Raw genomic sequence first — 25770 nt, 5'->3', positions numbered from 1 at the left:
CTTTGAGCCCTGCAGTTCTACTGGGGAGAGCAGAGTTAATATGGCCCTAACTGCCAAAAGGCCTCTGGGCCAATATTTTGACAACCAACAGTCACCTCAGCCACAGAGCACTCGGCGTGGCCAGGAGGCCAAGCTAACATCTCATGGCTTGGTGCTCAAGCCTCCCTCCCGGGATACTGTGTGCAAACTGCAGGGGCAGCGCAGGTGCCCAGGCAGGGAGATCCTTCCCCAGCCTGCTGAACTTGAACTCTGGTTCTCAAAGTGCCAGTTTGTGCTCCTACCTCTTCAGCAACGGAAAACAGGTTTGCTCTCCAGTGCTGATGCTGACTGATGAGTACTGGCTTCCTGGAGCACTGGCTTCAGAATGATAGTGAGGCCAAGTCCTAGCTCAGCAGAAAGGACAGCTGTGATTAGCGATGCGGCCAGTTGCTGCACCAGGAAGAACTCACGGCCTGTCTGCCATATAGCCTGCCTTCTGTATTCCTGTCCATTGATGCTTCTTTGGTGCCAGGTGATTTTCAATCACTCTAAAAGATACGCGGGGGAGTGGGGAGGGTTGGTGTCTGAGGACAGAGATATGCTAGCTCAGGGATATCCTGTTCCTCTGGGGGGAAGCCGCCGTAGTCCATTGTCTGTAGGGCAGCTTGCAAGGTAAGCTTCAGTCAAGTCGTTGGGTCTTTGAGCAAAGGCAGAGGCTTAGTGGTCTGTCTTAGCCTGAGGGGTAGAGCTTGGATATGGAAATCAGAGTGAAGGGAACCCAAGTTCTCAGGAGATGGAGGAGCTGGCATAAGCAAGGTGACCAAGAGAGAAGCCTTGGCCTTAGGCAAGGGGCTGCATCCTGAACCTGCTGTCACCCACCTGCCAGATCTGTCCGGTCATTGACATTTTGTAAAACATTCAAAAATGCTGCCAGCTGCCATGCTCAAGGCCTACGACCCCGGCTGGGAATGGTAACCTGGGCCACGAGGGGAGGCAACTTCAGAGCCCTTCACCCGCTCCTCTAGCCCACCCAAGTGGCAGAGACCTCTGTGGTCAGTCCCCACTCAGGAGAGGCGAGACCCCTGGGTGCGCTCAGGGAGCTGCTTCCTTCCTTGGTGTCTCCTGTGTCCTGCTCTTTCTGGCCTAGTTCAGTGAGAGCACAGAGCCCCCTCCCCAGGCTCTGCAGTCTTATCTGGGGAGGCGATTCCAGGCTTGCCTGGATGGCCCCTCATTTTCCTGTAAGTTGAAACTCCCTGTTTCCTGCTGCTTCCGTTTTTAAGGGGCTCTTTCCTCATCTCCTGCCCCAGAAATGCCCTCACTGGGACCCCTGACAGACCCTCAGGCTCTGCCTGGTGCATGCTTCTGGTTGGCTTCCAGAATGGAGCCCAACCAGTGAGCAATGGCTGGTTTCTTGCTAGTAGGGAAACAGATCTTGAAATATCAAGACAGGCTAGTCGGTTTCCCAGGTAGGCTGCCATAAGCACGGACTTGTGCGTCCAGGGACCCCAGCTAGATGTTGCAGCACTGTAAACAGAAATGCTCCCTGTCAAGGAAAGCCCTCCTGACACAGCGGCCCCCACACATCTGTCTCATCACCAGCCCTCTAATCTGAACATCCCTTCAGCCCTCGAGCCATGTCTCTAGGGATTACCCCTTCCCAGATTAGATCCACAGCCAGATTTCAAATCACAAGCCAGCTCCCTCGTGGCCAGCCCACTCCTGCACCACCTGGCCCTGTGTATACTTGGGGCTTATCCTCTCATTTGAATATTAAAGGCAAGCTTAGTCAGGAAAGCATGTCTGCTGCTTTAAAAGAAGACGGAGAAGTAAAATTCAGTGGCACACCCCAAACCCAGACCGGCCATGGCACGAAGCTCGTCAAGGCTGTGAATATGTTGCCATGTTCTTCCCTCGGCGTGGAAAATCAGGAGTTGACTCTATTCCCAGATGAAAGCAGAGCACAGTGCCTAATAGGCACTTAATAAACGTTTGCAGAAATGAATTGGAGCAATCTGAATTGACGAGAATTGTGGGTTTCACTTTCGATCAGCTTTCTGTGCCTCTTGAAGCTCCTCTGCATAAATAAAGGGAATTGTGACTAAGTGAGCGCTCAGCTCCCCATGGCACAGCCCAGAGCCCCGTGTCCTCAGGCGGGAAGTCAGGAGACTGAGTTCTTGCCCTTAGCTTGCCAGGAAAATAAGGCCATCTCTAGACCTCAGTTTCCCCATCTGTCAGATGGGGCTATTGATCCTTCCTTACATATTGTTGAGAGGGTTCATGGGACTGGGAATGATCTAGTGCTTTAGAAAAGGTTAGTGTCATGACCAAGGAAGGCAGCCTGGCCCAAGGAGCAGAGGGCCCCACCAGCTAGACAGGATGGCAGCAGTTGCAGTGAGGGAGGCTGCAGGTGACCCCACACCTCGTCCTCTGTGGACTGAGGCCTCGTGCCCACCAGATCTCATTTTCCCCCACCCCCCACCTGCTTAGGTCCCTGTACCACCAGCCTTACAAAGTCCCCATTAAGTCTGCTAGCAGGAACTTAATCACCTTTCTTCAAGCCCTTCAGTTTTCATTTCCATCAGCAAAAAGCAAGTGAAAGGCTGCAACTTAGAAAACAAAGCAACAACAAAAAACTATAAATTACTCAGCATGTGAAATTCTAGGCAAAGGGCAGTGCCAGGCCTGAGGTCTGGGCAGCTGGTGCCTTCTGACAGCCAAGGACAAAGCAGAAGGCAAAGGTGTGTCCATCACCCGCTCCTCTCCAGGCTGAAAGGAATCCTGCACAGAGACTTTTTTGCAGAGCCCTGGTCAGCTTGGATCCCCTGCCCCTGAGAGACCCCAGCCAACTGGGTCACTGCCTCTGCTCTCTGTCTCTTCAGTTGGGGCAAAGGCACATTGTCTGCAGAGAGCTGGAGACGGTCATCAGCACCCGACCTGAGACAGGGCCTCCTGGGGCACAAGTATGCTAAGCAAGGGTGCAGGGAATTCAGAGCCTGGAGGAGCATCCCACATGCGGCCAGATGTGTTCCTGAGTGATTGTAGCAGCTGCACAGGATGCAGAGGGAGCCATTGACTCTGCTGCTGAACAGCCTTCAGGAAGGGACAAGAACTTAGTCCATTCTGGTGACTGTAGTAGAGCACCATAGACTGAGTTGCTTATAAACAACATAAATTGGCCAGGCACAATGGTTCACTCCTATGATCCCAACACATTGGGAGGCCAAGGCAGGAGGTTTGCTTGAGGCCAGGAGTTTGAGACCAGCCTGGGCAACATAGTGAGACTCTGTCTCAGCAAAATATTTTAAAAATTAGCCAGGCATGGGGGCACACACCTGTAATCCCAGCTACTTGGGAGGCTGAGGCGAGAGTTCAGGGTTATAGTAAGCTGTGATTGTGCCACTGCATTCCAGCCTGGGTGACAGAATGAGACCCTGTCTCAAAAAAATATATATATATATATAAATTTTATTTCTCACAGTTCTGGAGGCTGAGAAGTCTAAGATCAAGGTACCAGCAGATTGGACATCTGGTGAGGGCCACTTCCTGGTTCGTAGACTGCCATTTTCTTGCTCTGTCCTTACATGGTCTAAGAGGTGGCCAGCTCTCTGGGGTCTCTTTTATAAGGGCGCTAATCCCAGTCATGAGGACTCCACCCTCATGACCTAATCACCTTCCAAAGGCCCCACCTCAATATCATCACTTTGAGGGTGAGGATGTCAACATATAAATTTTGGCAGGGGCATGAGCATTCAGACCATAGCGGGCAACATCCAAGCTGAGTTTTGGAGCACACATAGAAGTTCGCTAGGCAGATGATGAGGAGAGGGTGTTCCACCTCGAGGACCAGCAGGAGGCCCAAACACGGTGTGTCTTCCCTCCCTCGCATTCCTGCCTCCATGGATTTCCCATCAGGGGAGAGGCTGTCCTAGTACTTGGGCTGAAACAGCCGGACCACAGGTTTTGGCATTGGGAAGCCAGTGCCACTCTTCCCAGACCCAGGGAATCCCAGATATACACCTTGTGAGCCTGGAATGCTGACCCCACCTTTGCCATAGGAGGCTGTTCCCCTGCTGGAGGCTTTGTGCATATGGCTGTGCAGCCCCGCTGGGCTCTGGATGCCAGCTGGCCAGGGCTGACTGCCTTTGAGGTGGGAAAGGAAGAGGCAAGTGTAGCCTCCTATTCCTCCCACTGAGGCCCTGCTGCCCCACCCGAGTCTGAGCAGGTGCTTGGCTGCCCCCAGGGCATGCCTGGTTTTGCAGGGAAAGGTCTGAGGCCAGCCCCACAGTTCTCTTAGTGGTACCTGCTTAGGGATTCTACAGGCTCTCTCCTGACCCCCAGGACCAGCTTTGAAGGTGCTGGGATTCAGGTAAGGCCAGGAGCACCCCTCCCCATCCCTCTGTGTCTATCCTGCCTCCTCCACCCATCCATCTCGCCATCCTTCCTTTAGGTGTTTAGCATATAGTCACCAAGCACTGTGTCACAGGCCCTGCCCTGGATGCGGGGCACACAGTGGTGAATGAGACGTGGACCCCCACCTGCTCGTTGGGGACAGAGCAGCAAACAGGATTCCACTCTAGTGGAAGGACCCAGGAAGGCTCCTCTGGTCCAGAGGAGGTGGAGGGAGCTGGGCAAGACCCTGTTTCGAGGGCAGCACATCAGGGCAGGAGGGCACTGGGAACCATCAGTCCAGCTGACCAGCGCAAGCACTGGGGCTCCGGGCTCCACGTTCATGCCTGCGGTGACCACCTCACGGGGCGATGGCCACACCAGCTGCTCCTCCCTGGCCCCCGCAAGCCCTCACCTCCTGCTGTCAGATTAACCCACCAGAGTCAAGCCTGCACTTCAGATAAGACATACCCCATCACTCACAAGCGAATTATCAATGCTATCTATTAAAGCCCTTTGGATGCGAAATGCCATGTAAATTAATAGGGTTTTAGAATAGGAAGGCACCAAAGGGATTTCTCAGCTCCGCTACAGTTATTACCTTGGGCAATAATAATAAAAATAGAAATAAATGTTATTATTCCACTTACCGAGCAGCAGCTAACCGTCCTGAGCGCCCAACGCCATCATCTCACCAAATCACTGATGTTCACTGCAGCCCTAGGAGGAGGTATCGGTAACTGGGTTTACAGAGGAGGAAAAGGAGGCAGAGAGGGAAGTTAAGTAACTTGTCTTTGGTCCGACAACTAGTCAGTGTGGGAAATGGGATTTAACCACCATCGTGTACTGTTTTCTTTAACCTCTCTGGACCTACAATTCTTCATCTATTACATGGGAATAGTAATGTCTTCCTTGTAGTGTTGTAGCAAGGACTGACTGAGATGATGCAGGGATGCTCCGTGGCCATGAAAAGTGCTCAGATGGTCGCTAGTGTCGCGTTATCATTAGTGTAATGACTATTTTCTCATCATCAAAGCCGAGCCCTTCCATTTTACAGGTGAGGAAAGTAAGGAATAGAGAAGACTGTCCTCCTATCCACCTTTTCAACAAGGGCTGGAGGGTAGTGGTATAAACTACTGGCTGTTGACGTTTGTAGATATTTTTACACTAGCTGGTAAATGGCTTCTGCCCTGAGCCAAAGTGCCTCCCCACCATGCTGGGCTTTCCCCTAAGACTCCCTGACTGCTCCACAGTCTACCAGTAAAAGGATTGGTACCCAGCATGGCGGTGTCTGCCCTTCAACATCTGAAACATCGTCACTCAGGAGACAAAAGTGGTGGAACATCTAGGGGAGGGAATTTAAGATCACAGATGTTCATCTACTCATGGAGCTAGTGATGGGACCAAAGTAGGAAACTGCATCCAGGGCAGGGCCTGTGGCATAGTGCTTGGTGACTATATGCTAAACGCCTAAAGGAAGGATGGAGAGATGGATGGGTGGAGGAGGCAGGATAGACACAGAGGGATGGGGAGGGGTGCTCCTGGCCTTACCTGAATCCCAGCACCTTCAAAGCTGGTCCTGGGGGTCAGGAGAAAGCCTGTAGAATCCCTAAGCAGGTACCACTAAGAGAACTGTGGGGCTGGCCTCAGACCTTTCCCTGCAAAAGTCAGAGTGCTCGAGACTTGAGCGTTTGCTGTCCTGGTCGGCAGAGGGTGAGGGCCATTGGATGGGGGTCTAGGATCCTGCTATGGCGGATTCATTGAAAAAGCGCATGTGGCACGAAGCTGGGGAGAAAGCAGGCGTGGAGAAGGAACCCAAAGAGAGCTTAAGATTTCAGGGTCTCAGCAAGACACCCTGTTGAAAGGAAGCAAAACTGTGACTCTCTCTGGCAATTGGGTGTCTGAAGTTTTGGGTACAGGGAGAAGTGTAAAAAGCATCAGAACAGGGAACTCTGGAAGGATCAATGGTCAGAACATTCGCAGTTTGTCCTGACAGCCATTGGTGGTAGATGAGAGAGTGGCTGAAAAGTAGAAATTGCCATTGTTATGAGAAGTTAGGGAAGAGGAAGGTGTGATGGGAAAGAAGAACTCTCCAGATAGTTTGTTGATGCCTCTTTAGAAGCTGGAATCCTTCACCTTGAAGGTCTCGGTCTGGGTCTCAGAAAGACAGGCAGATAGATGTTTGTTCTGTGGGGAAGTGGGTGTCCCTGGCCTATCGAGGAACCACAGGCTGCTGGCACAGGGTAGCAAGGGCTGGCTTTGGAATGAACTCCATGTGGACATTCTCTCCCTTGAAGTCTCGCTGGCCAGAGAGTGATGCTGAACCAAGTGTCCTTGTAGGGCCAGGAGCTGGCGTCAGAGCCCTTGTAATATGTCAGCCATTCCTGATGCTAGCCATCTGGCCAGCATTGCAGCGAAACCCACATCATCCCCAAGGCCCTGGATGGTCAGGCCAATGATGCCTGAGGCTGGAACTCTCCAGGGCCTCTGAAGTCAGGGATCTGTCCCCTGCCCTCATCTCAGTGGGTAGTAACTGGAAAGAATTACCTGTGTCTTGGTCATGTATCCAGGGACCAGCTCAGTAGTTTTTTTAAAACTGAATTGAATCAAAGTGGTGAGACCTTTGGGGGTAGGTCAAGATCATAGCTATGGGAATACCTCCATTTTCTTTCTCTCTTGCCAGTTGATCTTGGAGAAAAGGATTCATTGGAATGGCCACTCCTATACTCTCGTCCCTGAGGACTGAGTCTTCCGAGGGCTCCCTCTGTCTTCAAGTGGCATTTGGTGTAACCACACCCAGGTCCTTGAGCTCAGCTAGAAGACCCTAGAGCAGACACAGCCAATGCCTGGTTCCAAGCTAGAGGGGTCCGAGGCACAGGTCCCCCACCTTCTTCCTGGAAGAGTGAGCCACGGCCTCCTTTAGCCCAGGCCCAGCTTACCATTAGCCAGTTGTCTCTCCTTGGGCAGTTGATCTGTGTGCAGCCTGTCCTGGGACCCCAGTCCCATAAATAGAGCCCCTTTGCTGTCCACTGCTAGCAACTCTAAGCTCCATGAGGGCAGAGACTGTGTGTGTGTTGTTCACTGCTATGATTCCAGTGCTTATAACCGAGCTTGGCCTGTAGTAGGCACTCAGTATTTACTGAGAGGGCACAGGGCTGAGAATGGGTCTTGAGTTATCAGTTCTGCTGTGGCTCACTGCGGAAGTTCTGGGTGAGTGCAGGTACTGAATGCTAGGCCCCAGCCCTCTTTGGGGAGGGATTTAGTGATTCAGGGGTAGAACGGGCCCAGGGAGAAGGATACTGGGCCAAAGTCCCCAGATAGAGCTTTCTGCTTCCTGCCTCCCGAGAGAGTTGCAGGACACAAACTACCTACTGCAGTGTTCTCAGCTCCAGCTGCAAGCTGGAATTCCTAGGAGAGCTTTGGCAGTTTCTGTTGCCCTGGTTGCACCCCAGACAGATTATATCAGAATCTCTGGAGGTAGGGCCCAGGTTGTATTTTTCAGGCTCCGCAGGGGATTTCTATGTGCAGCCCAGGTGGGAAAGGTACCCTACTGGAAGAGGGGAGGCAGGAGGAATTGCTGTGGAATTCAGCTGTGAGCCTGGAGCACCCCCTAGGGGTGGGATGAAAATGCCCCCTCTCAGAGAGACTGGGGACAGGCATGAGCTCTCCCTCCACAGCCCACGACTCCACGTTGTTCTGGAGACAGGTTGAGGTTGAGACCAAAGCCCATTCTCAAGCTGCAGAATCTGTTTGCCAAAAACAAGATCCAACGTGGCAAAAGGCCCCGCTGTGGGCAGCCAGGGAAAGGTCTCTCCCTACTCCTGGTCCTCTGCTGGGTCCGGGGGGTGGGACAGGTGCTCCACTCCGCTTCCTGGGTGCTTCCCAGTCGCAGGGAACCTGTGGACAGACATACACCTTCCGCTCCTGGCTGGGCCCCCGGTTCCACTCTTGCCTTTTCTGAGGATTTCTTTGTTGCTTCCCACGGGTGCTGCCTAACTTCTATTTTATGCTTCCACAAACCCATTCATCCGATCAGAAGTGCCCAGACAGAAACACTTTCTGAAACCTCACGAAGGTTTGACATTGCAGTGCACCTTCCTTTTAGTCCTATCAGTCTGAAGAGTTACATACATATCTTTTTTAAAATTAAGCTAAACAGCAGTTGCATTAAAAATTATCTGGGGCAGTTTTGTGCCATCCCTGTGTTTTAGGAACTAACACCCTTAGGGCTCTTGACTGCGGGACCTCTCTCCTTTAGGCAACAGGACCAACCTGAGCCGCCAACCTCTCACCCTTCCCAGCAGACAGGCCTGGCCTTCACATTTGGCCCCTCTCCAGAGGGACAGATGACAGGTTCCACATGCCTGTCATTTTCCCAGCTATAGCTGAGGGCGAGGCATTTCCAGGCCATACACTCACTCCCCAGCACCCCCTTCCCCAACCAGCAGCCCCAACCTTCTCCTCTGTCCGGGGGTCCCTGCAGGAGTGATGGGTTGGTACCCTTGGGAATGTCAGACTTTCTCCCAAAAATATGTGTTTAAAACAGATTCCTATTTTAAATGCCAAGGACGCCAGGGTAAGTTTTTTTTTTTTTTTTCCAAATGGAAATACATCTTCTTTCAAACCAAAATATGACAATCTGATCATGTAAATGTGTCCCTTTGGTTATCAATTGTTCCTCCTCTTTATACCCTCTGTTCTGATCTGAGTCCCTTGGTCCTCCCATTCCAGACATGTGCCATCCACCTTTTTTCCACTCTCGCCCCTTTGCAGCCTCCAGCCACTGTCTTTCTCTGCGCGGAAGTCAGGGCTATGGATTTCCTTGGAAAGAACCAGCCCTGTCGCATCAGGCTGGTCTGCCTGGGAGGTGGGAGCATCCTGGGCCAGCCAGGATGACAGATGGCGGTGTTTCCAAACTCTCGTAGGACATGTTTCCTACATTCTGGGTGACAGTTTCTTCTTTTGGTTGCTTATTTTTTCGTGTTTGGATTCAGTGAAGCAACATTGGGTTTAGCCAAGAATGTTTGAACCATCTATAGAAATTGCTGCTGGGGAGATGCGGGCGTGCTGGGGAAGGGGGTGGAGAGTGCTTTAAGCAAGCACAACATAGGAAAAATTGTTTCGTAATGGACCATTCAGGGCCGGTGATGCATATTACGAGAGAGTCTTTTATAAAGATTCCCCTTAATCACACCTGTTGGAGCCAGAATTCTCTCATCTCCTCCTTGGAGAGAGGCACAGAGGGGCCACTGACTCATCCAAGATCACAGAAATAAGTAGCAACTGGACCAGAACCATTCCCCAGGCAGTCCACTCCCAGACCAGTGTCTTCTCAGACCAAGAAGGCAATGGGGGGCAAAGAAAAGGGTTCATGACGTAATACTTCCCAGCCCATGGGACAGAGGGCAGTTCCCTTTCAGTGGTAACTAAAAACAAAGACCCCAAAGCTCTCGCTAAATCAAGGATTCTCTGCCTACACTGTGCATCATTATCATCTGGAAGGCCTTTAAAAGAGCAGAGACCCAGGTCCCACCCGATTCTGTGGGCGGGGTTGGGGCCAAGGTTAAAGCTCCTCCAGGCTGGACGGAGACCACTGCACTGAGTGGAGACATCGCATTGGCTCTCACAGGGGACCGGCCACAAGAGTTAGCACCACCCCTGTATTCTCAGGAGCGCCTTTGCTTCTGCAAAGTGGAGAGGCTGGCAGACTGAAGATGTGTGCCACAATTTTACTTTTTTACAACCTTGGGCTGTACACTGGTGTCATCTGGGAAGTTTTTTGTTGGTTTGTTTGTTTTGAGACAGAATCTGGCTCTGTCACCCAGTCTGGAGTCCAGTGGCACAACGTTGGCTCACTGCAACCTCCGCCTTCTGGGTTCAAGTGATTGCCTCAGTCTCCTCAGCAGCTGGGATTGCAGGCACCCGCTACCATGCCTGGCTAGCTTGTTTTTATTTTTAGTAGAGACAGGGTTTCACCAGGTTAGCCAGGCTAGTCTTGAACTCCTGACCTCAGGTAGTCCTCCCATCTCAGTCTCTCAAAGGCATGAGACACCACACCTGGCCCTGGGAAGCTTTTAAAGGTCCAGGTGCCAAGGCTGCTCTGCAGAATCGCAGGGGTGGAACCCAAAACTCAGCATTTGTTAAAGCTTCCCAGGTGGGTCCAGTGAGCAACCAGGGTTGAGAATCAGCACCCATACAGAGCAGGGCGCTCCAATTTGCCATAGTTGTGTCCAATCTGCTGGATGAATCATGCTTCTGGACCCCTCCAGGGGCGTTGAATGTGCCCCCACTGGGGTGGAGGATTGTGGGGCTAGGGAGGCTGCTGCTTGTAGGCAGTGCTGCCTTTCAGCTGCAGTGTACCCAGAACAGTGACTCCCAGCCCATACCCTCATCCACTGCATCAGAGCATCCTGACCATCATCAGCCGATGCTCATTGACAGCCTTCTGTGGGGAAGACTCTGGGCTTAGGTCCTAAGTGGGACATGTGATTGAGTCCCTGCCCTAGAAGAGTTTGTCACCCGGCAAGAGAAATAAGATATGCACACAAAAATAACTGTGCTTAGGTAAGGAAGAAGCTGGTAAATGCCAGAGAAGCAATAAAAAGTGAGTGTGGTATCATATAATCGTCACAAAACCCCCAAAACCCAAAAGCACCGTTGACTTCTCACTTACACTAGATCTTCACAACTCCAAAAAGCCCAGCGAAGTGTCTCACCCACTGTCAGCCGGTGGGTGGCATCTTTCACTTAGATGAGTCACCAACCCCAGAGCTGTGTTAGCACCAACCTCAGAGGACTTGGGTTTATCATCCTTCTCCCTACAGACAGGCTCAAGCAGGGTCTGAGATGAAGGGACTTTAGAGGTCATCTAGAGGTCATCTGTTGCAACCTCTTTGCAACAGAGAAGAGTTACACAGGTCCCAAAGAAGTGAAGTGTGGCGTCCAACTGCACAGAAAAGCAGGGACAGCCAGGGCTAAAAACTGGGCTTTGAGGCCGAGCCAGGTGATTCTTCTGTTATCCCACTTGAAGGGCAGAGGAACTCCATTCTAGTAAGAATAGGTCTTCGAGTCTGACTCCCATTAAACATGACAGTTCTACAAGCTGTGGCGCTTGTTCATGCCTGGAATTCCACCATTAGTGCAATTTCTTTTTTACCCAGGCATCCTCTTCTTGAATATAAGGTTCCCAAACAGGAAGAGCATAATACATTCCTAGTACCTAAGTTCCAAGTGGCCAACCTATAGCTCTCAGGCCCTCTGAGATTTGATCAGCAAAATGATTTTCTCTTTTCTGCTGGATTTACTAACATATGGTAGGTATTAAGCCACCAGGGTCATGCCTGACCCCTTGACCCACTTGTCATTGTTAGAGCTAAACAGAATGTGTATTCTAATTTTGAGCTATGTTAGCTCCACTAAAATGATGCTATGAAGTTGGGACGTTATGAAGGATACCAGACCACTGTTATCGGTAAGAAATTCAGGCCAGGCATGGTGGCTCATACCTGTAATCCTAGCACTTTGGGAGGCCAAGGTGAGCAGATCACCTGAGGTCAGGAGTTCAAGACCAACCTGGCCAACATGGTGAAACCTCGACTCTACTAAAAATACGAAGAAAAAAAAATAGCCGGGAGTGGTGGCACACACCTGTCATCCCAGCTACTTGGGAGGCTGAGACATGAGAATTACTTGAACCCTGGAGGCGGAGGTTGCAGCAAGCCAAGATTGCACCACTGCACTCCAGCCTGAACAACATAGTGAGACTGTCTCAAAAAAAAAAAAAAAAGTAAAGCAAAAAGAAAGAAATTCAGACCCCCTGTGTGCTTACTACCAGCTGACCATGGCTCCTACCATGGAGACAGTGGAACACCCCTGCCTGGAGAAGAGTCCTGTCTTGAAGACAGGGCTGATGGCTGGACAGAGACCTGGTAGGCCTCATCACAATGGCGGCTGTCACCTATTTTTTTTTCTCTTTGAGATGGAGTCTCGCTCTGTTGCCCAGGCTGGAGTGCAGTGGTGCAGTCTTGGCTCACTGTAACCTCTGCCAGGTTCAAGTGATTCTCGTGCCTCTGCCTCCCAAATAGCTGGAATTACAGACATGTGCCACCATGCCCGGCTAATTTTTGTATTTTTAGTAGAGATGGGGTTTCACTATGTAGGCCAGGCTGGTCTTGAACTCCCAGCCTTGGGTGATCTGCCCACCTCAGGCTCCCAAAGTGCTAGGATTACAGGCGTGAGCCACTGCACCTGGCCAAAGAGTGTTTGTTTGTTTGTTTGTTTGTTTGTTTGAGAGAGAGTCTTGCTCTGTCACCCAGGCTGGAGTGCAGTGGCGCGATCTCGGCTCACTGCAACCTCCACCTCCCCGGTTCAAGTGATTCTCATGCCTCAGCCTCCCAAGAAGCTGGAATTATAAGCATGTGCCACCACGTCTGACTAATTTTTGTATTTTATTTTATTTTATTTTTTGTAGTGACAGGGTTTTACCATGTTGGCCAGGCTGGTCTCGAACTCCTGACCTCAAGTTATCCGCCCACCTTGGCCTCCCAAAGTGCTGGGATTACAGGCATGAGCCACCACGCTCTCACCAATTAGGCTTACTCACTGCCAGGCATTCATCTAAGCACTTTGCATATATTAATCCTGCACTAAAACGGTCATCTCCTTTACAGTTGGTGACATCAAGGCAAAGAGAGCATAAGCATCTTGCCCAAAGTCACACAGCTAGTAAGTGACTGAGCCAGACATCGAACCCAGACAGGCTCCAAGTCTGTGTGCTCTGCTGTTTGCTGTGCTGCCCTGCCTCAGGAGGAGGAGTCTGGTGGCCCCTTCACACATTGGCCAGGGAAGCTATGTTGAGGAGGGACGCCCCCCTTCGCTACATTTCCAGCAGTGGAGGGGTGATCATTTCCCACTCTGAGCAGTGGGGTGCTGGGCAGCTGTGGGCACCTGTGGAACAAGGAGCTCTGCCACGTCTTTGCTTGGCCCGAGGCCCTGTGAAGAAGCCTTGAGCCCTGCCAGGACACCTGCCTGGTTCCCTGCAGTCTTCCCACCAGCACCCTCTGCTGAGACAGTCCCCTACTTGATAACCCAGCCCCTGGTTTCCCAAGGAAGTAGCCTGTCCCAGGTGACCCTTGCCTCCTCAGAGCCTGAGGAGAAATGCCGAAGACAGGGCCACGAGGCCACTCTGCCAGGCTTCTCTCCCCTGTACTTCCCAGCCCTCCCAGGTCCAGCCCCAGAGGGTCGTATCCACCAGGGACCGCCCGGTCCTCAGGTGCCTCCTGTGTCCTACGAAGGGCCTGTCCTGGAGACTGCCTGTGCCCTCTGTCACCACAGCCTTAGGCTCAGGCCACCAGGATGCTTCTTTGTTCTCCAGCAGCCCCAGCTGGGGTGGCCCTAGTCCACCCAACACATGCACAACACACGTGTACTCAACACACACATCTACATGCACCCAACACATGTACACAATACATACACTCAACATGCAACACATACACAATACATACATACACTTAACACACATCCACATACACTCAACACACAACACACACACGCAATACGTACATACACTCAACACACACACACAATATGTACATATACTCAACACACATCCACATACACCCAACACATATACACAACACATACACTGAACAAACACAACACACACACAACACATACATACATACACCAACACACATCCACATACACCCAACACATATACACAACACATAGCACACATGTATTCAACACACACATCTACATACACCCAACACATGTACACAATACATATACTCAACACACAACACACACACCCAATACATATATACACTCAACACACATCCACATACACCCAACACATGTACACAATACATATACTCAACACAACACACACAATACATACATACACTCAACACATCCACATACACCCAACATGTATACACAGTACATACACTCAACACACACACACAATACACACCTACACTCGACACATATCCACACACTCCCAACATGTACACAATACATACACTCAACACAACACACACACAATACCTACACTCAACACACATCCACATACACCCAACACATATACACAATGCATACACTCAACACACAACACACACAATACATACATACAGTCAACACACATCCACATACATCCAACACATGTACACAGTACATACACTCAATACACAACACACACACCCAATACACACATACACTCAACACACATCCACACACACCCAACACATGTACGCAATACATACACTCAACACAACACACACACAATACCTACATACACTCAACACACATCCACATATACCCAACACATGTACACAATACATACACTCAACACACAACACACACCCAATACATACATACACTCAACACACATCCACATATGCCCAACACATATACACAATACATTCAACACACAACACACACACTATATACATACACTCAACACACAACACACACACCTAGTACATACATATACTTAACACACATCCACATACACCCAACACATGTACACAATACATACACTCAACAAAACACACACAACACATACATATACTCAACAAACACATCCACATACACCCAACACATGTACACAATACATATACTCAACAAACACAACACACAACACATACATATACTCAACATACATACAGATATACCCAACACACATGCACAACACATAACACACATGTACTCAATGCACACATCCATACACCCAACACATGTACACAACACGTTCAACACACCCAACACATACATCCAATACATACATACACTCAACACACACATCCACATACACCCAACACACATACACCCAACAAACACACATTACACACACACCTGACACACATACACTTAACACATACACACCCAACACACACACCCCTTGTATCTGTGCTTGCCCATCTCCCACAAGCCCAGCCACCAAGAAGAGTCCTGACTGTGGGAACTCAGTATCAGGGGCTGTCTGCCAGGTCATATGGAAAACATATTTGGCAGGTGAGGGTTGACTGGTGAGGCTGGACGGCCTAATAGAACAGGAAGGGGATGATGAGGAGCAGGTGAAGGGGGCCAGGAGGACCGCTGTACAGGATGCTGGTGCAAGCTCCGTCCCCTCCCCACCAGGAGGCTCCCAAGGGGCTAGGCCAGGTGTCGGCATGGCCCTGGTGTTTCAGATGGAGGGCACAGAGGCAGTGGGGGTGGTGACTATGGAGCTGCTGCCCGTGCTGTGTGAGGGACAGACCGGGCAGCCCTGCTTCTTCAGCCCCTCTTCTCACACCCTCCGTCTCCAGGGTGGAGATAAAATTCCAGCCCTCAGCAACGTCTGATGCTCCACCTCCAGCAGGAGCCTTTATCTGAGATTAAGGATAATGGATTTCCTTTCTTGGATAAGTATTTTTTTCTTCCTCTTTCAGACTTTTTGTCCAAAATGCACTCAATTCCAGAAAATGGACCTTTTTTTAACAAGTCTTTTTATTGACTACACTCCCCTCCCCACTTCGTTCCTCCTTCCCCCTCCCCCAAGTCTTTCCGTGCTTCAGAGGAAACCTGCTGTTTTAAGTGCACGGTAAGGAGTGCAAAGGAATGACTCGCCTGCATCCTCTCCCTCCAGCGTCCCCTGGGCCTTGCTCTTACAGCAGCAGAAGCCTCGGTGTCCTGGGGGTTGGGACAGAGAGAAATAACTTGACTTCTTCCTTATTTTTCTTCAGCAATTTCTGCCAGGACCCTCATCTTCAGAAATCTAGATCCTGCCTGGAAGAAATGGGGAGAGGACTTGGTTGGGGGTCCCTTCCTTGGTCTCCCTCTGGGTTCATTGCTGCCTTCTGGGGAAGGGAGGGCCTCCAGTCACCATGCATGGTCTCCATGGGCGCTTGGAGACCTGCAGCCAGGGACAACCGTACATTTATTTCACCTGGATCTTTCTTTTTCCCCCTTCAACAGCCCTATTACCATATTTAAATGCAAGTATGTCTCTTTTCATTGACATTTTAAGTAGCTTAGCCTGACCTTTTTAGAGTAGCATGTTCCCCTTTGAACTTCTTTCCCTTCAGTAGTACCGTGTAGCTAGGACAATAGTCTTAGAGTTTAGTGGGCTTCTAGTTCGCTCTGTTTGGGGGAGCTTTGTCTCTGCTTTCTTCCCTCCTCTGCTCCCTGCCCTTGACGGTGCATGTCTTCCTCTCGTCCTGTAGAAATTCCTTGTTTAAAAGGCTCAGTGGCTAAAGTTGAGCAGCCCTGCTGGGGGCTGTTGATTCAGTTTGCGGCTGGCTTCTGGCACATCATTTAAAACCACAGTCATTGGAAATGGGTCTTGGGGTCAGGCCTCCAAGCATCTGCCTGGATGGCAGAGGATGTTTGTCTTTATATGTATGGGAGTGTATCTGTGTGTGTCCCAGCGCGAGGCTGTGTGTGCACGTGCTGGTGGCTGAGAGAAGCCCGGGAGAGGGGGGACTTGGCATACTCCATCTGGAATCTGCAGCTACAAGAAGTTACCTTGGCCCTTCTGACTATTGTTCCCATTGCTGGGACAGCCTTGCTGCCTGGTGCATTTTTAGATAGCATAAAGCCTTGATCAAGAAGAACTCCAGGGACCCCTGGGAAACCCTCTAGTGCCAGTTTCAGGGTCCATGGGGCTCAGCCCAAAGAGCCACATCTAAATTCCCACAATTGCCTCAGGAGGTTGAAACACTGAGAGATCAAATAAAGCCATAGGGCTCACTCCACATAGACCCCTGCAGCCCTGCGCTCCCTTTCCCGTCTGGCTCCATGTGTATGCAATCACCTGGGACCCCCAAATGCTTCACCCTTGGGCCTGGGATTGTGATGCTGCTGACTTGATGTTTTGACAAAAGTCTGGAGTTAAAAAGGCCACGCTAACCTGCAGAGCCTTCAGAGAACAGCTGGAATTAAGCCAGCTCCTGGCCAAGGTGCCTGCTCTGTCAAGAGGCCGTCCCAAGTGCCTCCTGCCTGTGGCACGGGGCTAACCACTCTGCCACAATCTCTGCAAGGAGCGGTGGGCCAGCCCAGCCATGCTCAGTGCTACTGAAGACAACACCAGGGGAGCCACCGTGTGTCAATGCAGGGTCAACAGGGAGCTCAACCCCGCTTCTCAAGAAAAAAATTCCTCCTACAATTCTTGAATTATTGTTGTAGGCCTTCTAGAACCAGCTTCTGGGGTGACAAATGGGTGAGAATCAAATGCACCTAAAGATGTTGTGCCTTCTAGAAGCCTGACAGCCACTACTCTGTGTCCCTTTCAAAAGATGCCCTGTGAAAATCCCTTCCCACTCCTGTCTTTGTGTGGAGGGCGGGGGTTGTGTGGCCCGTGACCTAGGTCTGTGCCTGGCCCTTTCAAGGATTCCTCCGTGACACAGGCTCCTCTCTCTCCTGGCCAGGCTTCCCAGCAGCGGCTTACGGACCAGTGGCAGCAGCGGCGGTGGCGGCAGCAAGAGGATCAGGTAGGAAGGTGTATGGGACAGGCGACTCCCAGGCATGCCCCCAGTGTGCAGGGGGAGGTCAAGGCCCTGTCAGATCTGTGTGGCTGCATCTGTCCAACACCACTCTCACCACAGCCCCGGGGAGGGGGTGGACAGGGAGGCGCGGGCAAGGCCTGGCCACCCAGGGCACTTGTAGTGGGGTCAGTCACAGTCATGGGACTGCAAACCAAAGGCAGATTATTATTCTCTGTTAGAAAAAAAAAAAAAAACCTGAGTTTCTTTTTGACTTTGACCGTCCCGTCACCTGACAACTAGCTTCAGGTACCTGTGGTCATTTCCCTCCTTGGCTTTTGCTAATTCAATAGGCTCCCTTCCTTGGGTCCCTGAGCCAGCCAGAGAAATGCTAGGCTGTCCCCTGGGTCCCTGCTGCACTGGCAGGTGGGCTTGCTGGATGCTGGCTAAACCCCCAGAGCCCCTGAAAGCAGCCATAGGGCCAGCACTGAGCCTCAGTAAATGAAGCTGCTGTTTCCGGAGCCGCTGTGCCTCCCAGACTCTTCTTAGCCAGACTCCTCGGCTCCAGCTGCCAAGGGAATTGGGCCTTCTGTCCCGTGAGGTTGCTCCAGCCCTTCGGTCTCCAAAGCCAACCTTTTAGATGCCTGGAACCCCTCAAGTGACATGGGAACACTATCCCAGCATTACCATGGGGTCAGGCCAGAACTGGGACATGTCCAGGATGTCCGGGGTCCCTTTTGTCCCTCTCCCCAAAATGCTTTCTGCCTTTCCAGGCGAGCAGGGCTTCCGCTGTGCACTGGGCTCCCTCCGTACCCCTGCTCCCTGAACTGAGTGGTCATGGTTTGCAGCTCTTGCCCCCTACGCCCCACGGACAGGGCTCTGGAGCACCCAGGGAAGCACCTAGTTTGATGTCACAGGGCTCTGAGGAGGGTGGGGCTGGGCAGGGTGGGGGGCTGGTGAAGGTACCAGGAAATAGAGCATTAAAAGCCCAGAGGGCAAATGCCAAGAACCCACACCCTGGGTGATGAAAAGTTGGCACAGTGAGGCCCATTAGAAAACTTCAGTAAAAATCCGTTCCATGCAAACTGGCACTGCCTCGAGCTACAAAGGACCCACTCCCCCGAATCATCCACTGGGGTTTTGTTTGGAGGGGGCTAGGGAGTTCTCAGGGGTTGCCGAGGGGCAGTTTGCCAGAGAGCTGGCAAGTGGGCAGACTGGCAGGCAGGTCCAGAGAGTGGGGCCCCCTGCCTGAGCTTCTGCTCACCACAGCCAGTGTCCAAAGGCCCCACCTGCCCTCTGGCCAGTGTCCCTTGGTCCCCCCAGCCCTGGGCCCTGGGGGCGGGGTGCACAGCTGCCTCGTGTCTCCCTGTGCCGTTTAGTTTTTTAACTTGAGTGCTTTTTGATATCATTATAAACAAGCCTCGGCCCTACCTGTGCCTGGGGTTGGGGAAAAGATAAAAGAAAACTCTTGAGATTTTTTGAGTGTTGTTGGTTGTTGTTTTCTCCGTTCATTTTCTTTCTTTTTATAACTTGGATTATGAAACTAAACTTTAACCTGAAATTAACCCTGCCTCTCTCCCCACCCCACCCCGTTCTCCTTGACTTCATGGCAAGTTTAAAGGGCAGCATGGGGTTCTTTATGAATCTGAGAGCCGTAGTCGTCTCCCACGGTCTGTGCCCGCTTCTGCCACCCCACCCTCTCATGGACCCCCAGAGCCAGGCGGGAGTCCCACCCATCCCTCTAACCCCTAACCCCCAAGGTCATCTCCAGCCACACATTTTTTTTTTTTTCAGGATCAATGGTGTTTGATTTGTAGCCATTTCCATCGGGAGCAAAGTCTCTCCCAGCCCATTCTAGGTCAGCCATGCTCATCGCTGCACTGTTAGTGAACTGTATTCAGGAGTGTGCTCCCAGACCACCTGCCCACATCAGCCTGGGTTAGTGCAAGGAGTAAATCCTCAACTCCGAGGTGCCTGCCCTGCCCCACAGGGTGCAGGGTCAGCCTAGAAGCTACAGGGCAACCCCACAGTGCTGCTGGGCACGGGTGTCAGGGGCTTGGGATGTGCCCAAGGGCAATGACTAGACTGTATCCACCATAGTGAGAGCACTGCCTAGGCAGGAAGACACCTGCCTGTTTGTAGCCAGGTTACCCTAGTTCCTCAGCCCCACTTTGGACCTGAAACAGGGTTACAGGTTTGGGAAAGGAAGCACTCTGCCTTTCTTTCTTTTAACGCATTCTGCCAGTAAGGGTACTGTTACCTCACTCCCTCTAGAAAATGCTCGGGAAGCCAAGCCTAATGGGAGGGCCAATTATTTACCTGTGAGTGGCCTCTCAGTGGCAAAAGCTCGTTGCTCTGAATTTCAAGGGACCACACAGACTCACTTGGGTGTATGCATCAATCTGGGCCACAGAGGGCTTACTGGGTGTTGATGGCCTAGTTTCACCTTCCCCAGCTCCTGAAGCCCTGCCTTACCCACCCCAGTTCCTCCCCAGGGGAAAAGGATGCTCCTGCAGCCTCAACTACTGCAGGTCGGCACGAGCTCAACTGCATTCCCTTATAGGGAAACACAGGGAGACATTCAGGGAGGGTCTGTTGAGTACCTACCCTGAACTTGGTACCATGCTAAACCCGGCAGGCAACTCCAAACAGTAGGAGATGTGGCCTCCGCTCCCCGCGGTTCTCAGGCTTTGTTCAGGGATCAGACATCATCCTATGGAGGGCCCTTTTTTTGTCTTTGATTTTTGTCTAGCTCCAATGTTTGAGTTTTTTTTTTTCTTTTCCTTCTATTATGACTTATAGGGGGAGCTTCCTGAGGTGAGAAGCACTTGCTGAGGGCCGTGGGGTGGAGGCAGCTTCGTTTTTGCTCAGGGTAGCAACTTGGAACCGTCAGGGCTATGGTGTCAGGGTAGGAGGTCCGGGGCGGGGAGCCTTGAGGTCTGTGCCCACCTCAGCCAACTCCTCTGGGCCAGCCTGCCCCCCTTTCCTAATTCCCCCAGGACCTGAGGTGAGCAGGGCTCAGGCGACCCCACCAGGTGAGGTCCCTGCCGACTCCTAGATAACTTCACTATCAGTGGTCACTTTTCTTTTCCCTTCACCTGGTAGTTTGAAATGTCATCTTTTCTTGTGCTCAGTCGAGAGTTTGTTTGTTTATTTTGATCGTATTCATTCAGTTCCAGTGGCCCCATCCTGTCCCACCCAAACCTCAATTCAGTTCGACAGAAGCCTCCCCCGACAGTTGAGGGAAGTGGTTTGGATATTCAGGGTATTTTAGTTTGGGGTGACATTATGGGTGGGTCCGTGTATCAATCTTAGAGCTTCTGAGCCCCTGGTGCCACCCCGTCCCACCTCTCCCCACCCACCCAGCCCCAGCCAGGACCCCTTACTGTACTTTATACTTGCCAGCTTTATTCCAATCTAGTAACATGAGCTCCTGATGGTGGTGGTGAGTGTGAGCAGTCATATTTCTGTTGTCTTTTCTCTTGCTTGGTTGGGGCTGCGGTGAGAGTGTCTCTGAGGCATACTTTCCCGCCTCTCTTACGCTAGGATCTGCACACCTCCTCTCAAACACTCTTCTGAGCACGCTCAGCGGGAAGGTTTGTCCACACCTATTAATCCTCTCTCAGTGTCCAGCTTCCTGTTAGTACCAGCTGGTTTGCATGTTTTTGCTTGTTCAGATGAAACAGTTCAAGAAACAAACTCATATCCAACTCTCAAGAAATGTCTTTTTTTGTACACTTTCGTTTTTGATTTTTTTTTTATTAGTTACAACTCCAAAACACCTGTTGTCCAGTAAAACATTTCACACCTCCCCTGCCTGTTCTTAGATTGTATGTATCTGTGGGACTGAACTAAATGCATGCACTGTAGTAGATGTACTGGTAGCCGTAGCTGTAGTTGTAGTACATGCATTGTTGAGTTGATATTACAGGGTCTTTGACGGCTCGGCACAGCACAGCCGTCTGAAGGATAGTGCGGGGACCAGGAAGAGAAGGGGCTCCATATTTTCAATGTTTCCAAGGGGCTTGGATCCATGTTCTCACCATCAGCCACCACCACCTCCCCTCACACTCCCCGCTCCCCCGGTCCAGAACTGGGTCACCACCCTCAGCTCTAGCCTTCCCCACTGAGATCTCTGTTGATATTGTCCAATTATAGTACAAAAATGGAACCAGGATTGGAAGGAGTCTTAAAGGTCTTCCTTGTTCTTGTCTTTCTCATACTATTCTTGAACAGAGCAGATCTTTTTTCATTTCTTAAGGCCTACCAGCAAGACTCCTTCGAGCCCCTCTACTCCTTGAGTCCTTTGGCAGGTCACAGCCAGCCCTTCAGGGATACAGGTCTATGTGGCAGCCCTGTCTCTATGGATTACTTCTTGGGGTGGAGGGGAAATGAGACACGGTAAGGAAGGGTTTGAGATCTTGAGATCCTTGGTCTGCAGACAGGGCATTGCCATTTGTTTTTAAGGTTGGTGAAGTTTAAGTAGGGTAAGAGTGGTGACATTCTTAGCATGGAGGTGACTGGCACAGTTTCATGGAGACAGGAAGGGAGGTGTGCTTGGAACATCCAAGAGGAACCACCCCCAGTTTCCTCCAACTCCCCAGGAAGGCTCCCTAAAGGGGAAAGGAGCAGTCCTGCAGCCTGTGCCCTTAGAACAGGAGCACATGCAGCCAGTTTGGACACACTATCTTCCCTACATTTGTGGTGACAAGCCATAAGGGAGTGCCAGAGGTCTCTCAGACCTTTTGGAGGTGTCCCCACCCCTTACATGTTGACGCCGAGTGAGTAGTGCCTGCCTCCTGGAACCTGCTCTTTCAGTCAGGGTGTGGTGGCTCTGCCCAATGCTGCAAGAGCATTGATGGAACACAGGTGGGATCTGAACCTTCAGGGTGCAGGTTATCTACTGTGGGAGACAGAAGCCCAGGAAAACGTCAGAATCCATAAAGTCCCCTGAGAGAATGCGTAGAGATAAAGCAAAATGGTAGTGCTGTGGAAAGAATCTACCAAGTTGTGGAAATTGGTGGCAGAATCGGAATGAACAAGGATTGAATGTGAGTTAGGCCAGTCTGCCCCCAAACAGAATGAGGGCACCAAGGCCCAGGAAGATAAATCTGGAAGGAGCTGTTCTTCTAGCTTGGCCTGCATGGGGGTGCGGGTGGGGGAGGTACACAGGGAGATGGCTGGAACTGTCAGGCTTCAGGGCTGCTGAAGCTGCAAATTGACCTGAGGCTGGGGAGTAAGAGAAAAGGGTAGGGACAGAAGGCAGGGAGAGCAGAAAATCCCCTCCCACTGGCCTAAATCCCAGGTCTGGTTCTGCTAGGAAAATGGCTTTGCTGCCCTGTGGCTGGAAATTCTAAGAGCTCCAGTTCCAGTTGGTAAAATGAGCAAAAGTAAAATGCAAGTCAGGGGATGGAATAAATAGTTTAACTTGAACCAGAAAAGAAATTGCTTTAGGGAGGAGAATAGATCTCAAGAAGTAGTCATGCCCATCCCAATCTCCCTTCAAGATGTTTTCTGTGTTCCTGCTGCAAGCCTCTGCCTTATATATGTTAGGGGCTGGGGGACATGAAAGATAGTATCCGACATATACTCTTCCACTTGCTGGAGGGATCCTAGAACTATTTGGGTCAGTTGCACCATAAGCTTTAGGGTTCCCAGGTATTGCTTTCAACATGTATTAAGGATTTGTTTTGTGCCAAGCACCAAGGAATATAAAGGCAGATGGCACTTGTAGCCTTTGGTGGCCTGAGACTCTAGTCCTGTCCTCTGAAAGTCCGTGTTTCCCACAATGCACTGTTTCTGGCCTGAGAATGACCACTGTCAGCTTCATTTAAAAAAGGAAAATGGATCAATGTGTGCCTTCATTTCTGAAGAGGGCTTTCCTGCGCTTCCATGAGCAAGATCCATGGCGGGGCGGAGCGGGGGATGCAGTGCAGACATCTCTGCTTTCTCACCCAGCCTCCCTGTGCTAGCAGCAAGCATCCTCTGGGGGCTGTGAACCCAAGATGGTCCATCTGTGGGTAAGGTCATGGGGACACCCTTGTGCTAAGATAAAGCCACATCTGTGGCCATGGAATAGAGCCAGTAGTGGCCCAGGGGGAGAACAAATCTCTGACCCATTAGGGCCAACCACCACAACCAGCCAGACTTACCAAAGGATCTTACCTGAACACACGTCTCTCAGTCCACTGCTGTGTGTTCTGGTGATGGACACCTCGTTTCCCAGTTTGTCATTAAAATGTTCATTTCTGGGACAGCCAGGACTTTTCACCATAAAGAGTCCAGCATTGGATTTCAGTAACCCCAGTGAATTTATAATAATGCTCAGAGCTGCCCGCTGCTGACCTCAGCTTCATTCATTTTCCAAGGGCTTTCAGACCAACCCTGTTGAGGATAAAATACATCAGCTCTAATCAATAATTTTGTAATAGAAATACTGTGCACTTGATAAATCAACTCTAGTGCAATTAGTGACTAGCCTTGAAGCCCAGACCTAAGTATAAGTTAATCCTAAAGTGAATGGAGTGGGGGAATGTTAATGGTCTTTTAAATCAGTGGAATTATTTTCAGTGGTTGACACATCTCTGCCTGCCCCCTGAGCTGGTTGGTCGTTGCTCTTATGTCGGCTCAGGAGCTCAGGCCCAGCTGTCTGGAGCAGGGGTGGAAAGTGTGGTGGTGTCCTTGGTAGCTCCATAAGGGCATGTAGAGCACAACAGAGAGGGGCCTAGAGACCCGCTCCTTGCACCCTGGGCTGGGTGGGGGTACTGCAGGGTCGAGGAAGCCCCTAAAGCTGGTCAACCTGTGGGTTGGTGAGAGTCATCCAGGGAGCATGTGCCCAGGTGTATCATTCATGGTTGCTTGTGTTTTGCTGAGGTTTTTTTATTTGGATGGTTGGTTGGTTGGTTTGTTGTTGTTTTGAGACAGACTCTCACATGTTGCCCAGGCTGGAGTGAAATACAGTCTTGAACTCCTGAGCTCAAGTGAACCTCTTTCCTCAGCCTCCCAAGTAGTTGCAACTGTAGGTTCATACTACCGTGCCCGGCTTTGGTTTTTTTGTTTGTTTGTTTTTTGGTCTTTTGCTTGTTTGTTTGTTTTTGTTTTTGGTAGAGACAGGGTCTCACTATATTGCTCAAGCTGATCTCAAAACTCCTGGCCTGAAATGATCCTCCCACCTTGACCTCCCAAAGCACTGGAATTACAGGTGTGAGCCACTGTGCCTGGCCTCTGCAGAGTTTTGACGTTCAGATATACACCATGATGTATATTACCATAGCCACCCTGTGAGACAGTCAGGAAGGCAGAAGTTTGTGGCCTGGTTTACAAGCATGTTTTTGTTTTGTTTTTGTGAGAAAGCTGGGCTACAGAATGGCTACGTGACTTATTTTAAATCACACACCTGGTTACCTGGGGAGCAAGGCTTTGGTCAAAGGTGAAGAATCCTGGACTTGAACCCAGGTCTTTGGCCCCCTTAAGTAGCCCTCTGGAGAAGCCATGTTTTTTATGAGGGACACACCTGCCCCCCAGGACACCGGGCACAAGCAGGAATAAAGACCGTGTAGGGATAGCCCAAGTAGCCTCAGCTTCCAGCTCTATATAGGCCAAGCACTCAGGCTCTGGCCTAAAACCTCATAGTCTGATCTTTCAGATGTAGATTTCAGAACTGGACCTAGGGGACATCTGCCATGGAGTTGAATGTGGCAGATATCTATTAAGTGTGTAACAGTAGTAATTATTGTTATATGTGGTAGGTGTGGTAGGTACTGTCCTAAGCCTGATTCAAGGGTGCTTTTCACTGTATCAGAAACCTCCCAATACTGATTAAACACTATAGGTTAATGTTACAGGGAATTAAATATTATGGGGGATTTATTGGCTGACATCCTGGAAGCTCCATAGAAGAGTGGGGTTCATGCCTGGATTGTTCGGGGATCTTTTTTCTGCA

General features: G+C 50.8%; 1 protein-coding gene across 9 annotated transcripts in view; it reads left to right on the top strand.

Moving 5' to 3' along the window:
* MSI2 (musashi RNA binding protein 2) overlaps positions 1 to 25770 on the top strand; it is a 432237-nt gene that overhangs the window by 381857 nt on the left and 24610 nt on the right. For 4 of the 9 annotated variants that reach the window (XM_050764741.1, XM_050764740.1, XM_050764743.1 and 1 more), the window contains 2 exons: positions 16324 to 16347; positions 17775 to 17837. In XM_050764741.1, coding sequence (XP_050620698.1) covers positions 16324 to 16347; positions 17775 to 17837 — 87 coding nt within the window. Of the gene's footprint in view, positions 1 to 16323; positions 16348 to 17774; positions 17838 to 21374; positions 21425 to 25770 lie in introns of all 9 variants that reach the window. The other 5 variants (XM_050764746.1, XM_050764745.1, XM_050764744.1 and 2 more) reach the window with 3 other exon arrangements.

The sequence above is a fragment of the Macaca thibetana genome, chromosome 16 (assembly GCF_024542745.1).
Source record: "Macaca thibetana thibetana isolate TM-01 chromosome 16, ASM2454274v1, whole genome shotgun sequence".
NCBI classification, from domain to species: domain Eukaryota; kingdom Metazoa; phylum Chordata; class Mammalia; order Primates; family Cercopithecidae; genus Macaca; species Macaca thibetana.
Note: the sequence above shows the minus strand (reverse complement) of the source record. Positions and strands in the feature narration are given on the sequence as shown.